Source organism: Corvus brachyrhynchos, unplaced genomic scaffold (genome assembly GCF_000691975.1).
Source record: "Corvus brachyrhynchos isolate BGI_N302 unplaced genomic scaffold, ASM69197v1 scaffold309, whole genome shotgun sequence".
Classification (NCBI taxonomy): Eukaryota; Metazoa; Chordata; class Aves; order Passeriformes; family Corvidae; genus Corvus; species Corvus brachyrhynchos.
In genome coordinates, this window is record NW_008240227.1 from 438,251 (window position 1) to 439,907 (window position 1,657).

A 1,657-nucleotide genomic window follows, 5' to 3' on the forward strand; every position below is an offset into this window, starting at 1 on the left:
CAAAATAGTTAAGTGCCCGTGCCTCCCCGCGTCCCCCTGCCCGTCCCCCGCCTGCTCTTGGGCCCCCTGCTCACACTCCTTCTGCCCCGCAGTCCTCGGTGAAGTTGAAGCTGATCTGCGCCCAGGTGCTGCGGGACCTGCTGGGGGAGGCCATCGAGGTAAGTGTGGGGCTACCGCAGTGGAGGCCAAGTGTTTCAACACTACAATGGCATAATCAGCAACCTTAATTAATCTTGTGTTCTTCATGCAAGCCTCAGCGTTAAGAATGCTACCGGCCCCTACTAGTAATAATAATATGCATAGTAAGTGTTATTAGTATTAATATTTAGGTAAGAATTGTTAGTGTTAACACTGGTAGTGAATGTGTTACTTGGTGTTTACTGTGATGCTCTGCTTTCCCACAGTATGACAAAATCCTGAAGCTGACCTCAGATGCAAAGTTAGGTGAGCCCTGCTGTCCTTACCGGGATCCCCCGATGGAGCCATGCTCCAGGGATGGCTAGCGGTCTGCCTGGGGATGCCTTCCCAAGGTGACAGTGCTCACCCTCCCTCCCGTCTGCAGAGTCGGGGGATGTGAAGGCAACCATTGCTGTCCTTGGCTTCATCCTCTCCAGTGCAGCCAAGCACAATGTAGACAGTGAGTCTCTGTCAAGTGAGCTGCAGCAGCTGGGGCTGCCCAAAGGTAGGGGAAACCCTTGGGGTGGCACCGTGAGCCAGACCTGGTGGGATGTTTGTGACAGTTCCCAGTCCTGCCTTCTTCACATCCAGATGGAGGGCAGGCTGGCTGCTGTGCTGTCCTCCATCACCTCCCTTCTGTGCCATCAATCCCTGGGGGCTCCTCAGGTGCTTTAGTGGGGTTTGGCAGCTGCAGGTCTGGTGTGAGCAGAGGGGTTCTTCTCTTGTCTCCCCTCACAAGCAGAGCATGCCAGTGGGTTGTGCCGTTCCTATGAGGAGAAGCAGAGCACCCTCCAGGACAGGCTCAGGGCCTGCAGCCTGCGATGTGAGTGGGGTGTTGTGTCTTAATAGGGGTGTGGGGGTCAGCATCACCCTGCCGGAGTGAGCAGGGGTGCTGACACCATCCCACTACCCACCCTAGTGAGCCAGCTGGGCTCAGTGCGCTGGCGGGTGGATTACACCCTCAGCTCCAGCGAGCTGCAGGAGGTCAACGAGCCCGTGGTGCACCTGACCTTCAACGTGCGGGATAGAGAGTGTGAGAAGATGACAGCCATCCCTGTGACGCTCTTGGCCAACAAGTTCCGGGTGCTGCTGGCAGGTGAGGCACCAGGAGGGGTGGCAGAAGGAACCTCCGTGGGGGATTCTGCAGGAGGAGATGCTGTGGGAGGCATGCTGGGAAGGGGATGCTGAAAGGGATGCTGCAATACCAGCAGCTCCCCCACATCTCTGTCCTCTCTCTGCAGAGCTGAAGCAGGCCCAGACCCTGATGAACACCCTTCTTTGAGGAGCCAGAAAAGGGCCATGGCAGGAGGTTGCGACAGTGAGTTGGGGGCCCACACTGGTGCTCCCGGCTGGGGAGGAGGACGTTTCCCTGCCCTCTGGGTTTCCGGGGGTCCTCGGGGCAGCTCCAATAAAGTCCCGGTGACAAAGCTGAGCCGTGTCCCGCTGTACGCCGGCGTTGTGCGACGTTTCCCCGCGGCGG

The 1,657-nt window shown here is 58.1% G+C and overlaps 1 protein-coding gene across 2 annotated transcripts in view; it reads left to right on the top strand.

The window, feature by feature from the left end:
• Positions 1-1,609, top strand: part of COMMD4 (COMM domain containing 4) — a 12,882-nt gene extending 11,273 nt beyond the window's left edge. The window contains exons 2-8 of one of the 2 annotated variants that reach the window (XM_017745176.1): positions 1-7; positions 93-158; positions 405-444; positions 563-682; positions 917-1,000; positions 1,097-1,273; positions 1,419-1,609. In XM_017745176.1, the coding sequence (XP_017600665.1) occupies positions 1-7; positions 93-158; positions 405-444; positions 563-682; positions 917-1,000; positions 1,097-1,273; positions 1,419-1,459 (535 nt within the window). In that variant the 3' untranslated portion in view covers positions 1,460-1,609. The remainder of the gene's footprint in view (positions 8-92; positions 159-404; positions 445-562; positions 683-916; positions 1,001-1,096; positions 1,274-1,418) is intronic. The other variant, XM_017745179.1, reaches the window with a different exon arrangement.
• The last annotated feature ends 48 nt before the right edge of the window (positions 1,610-1,657 follow it).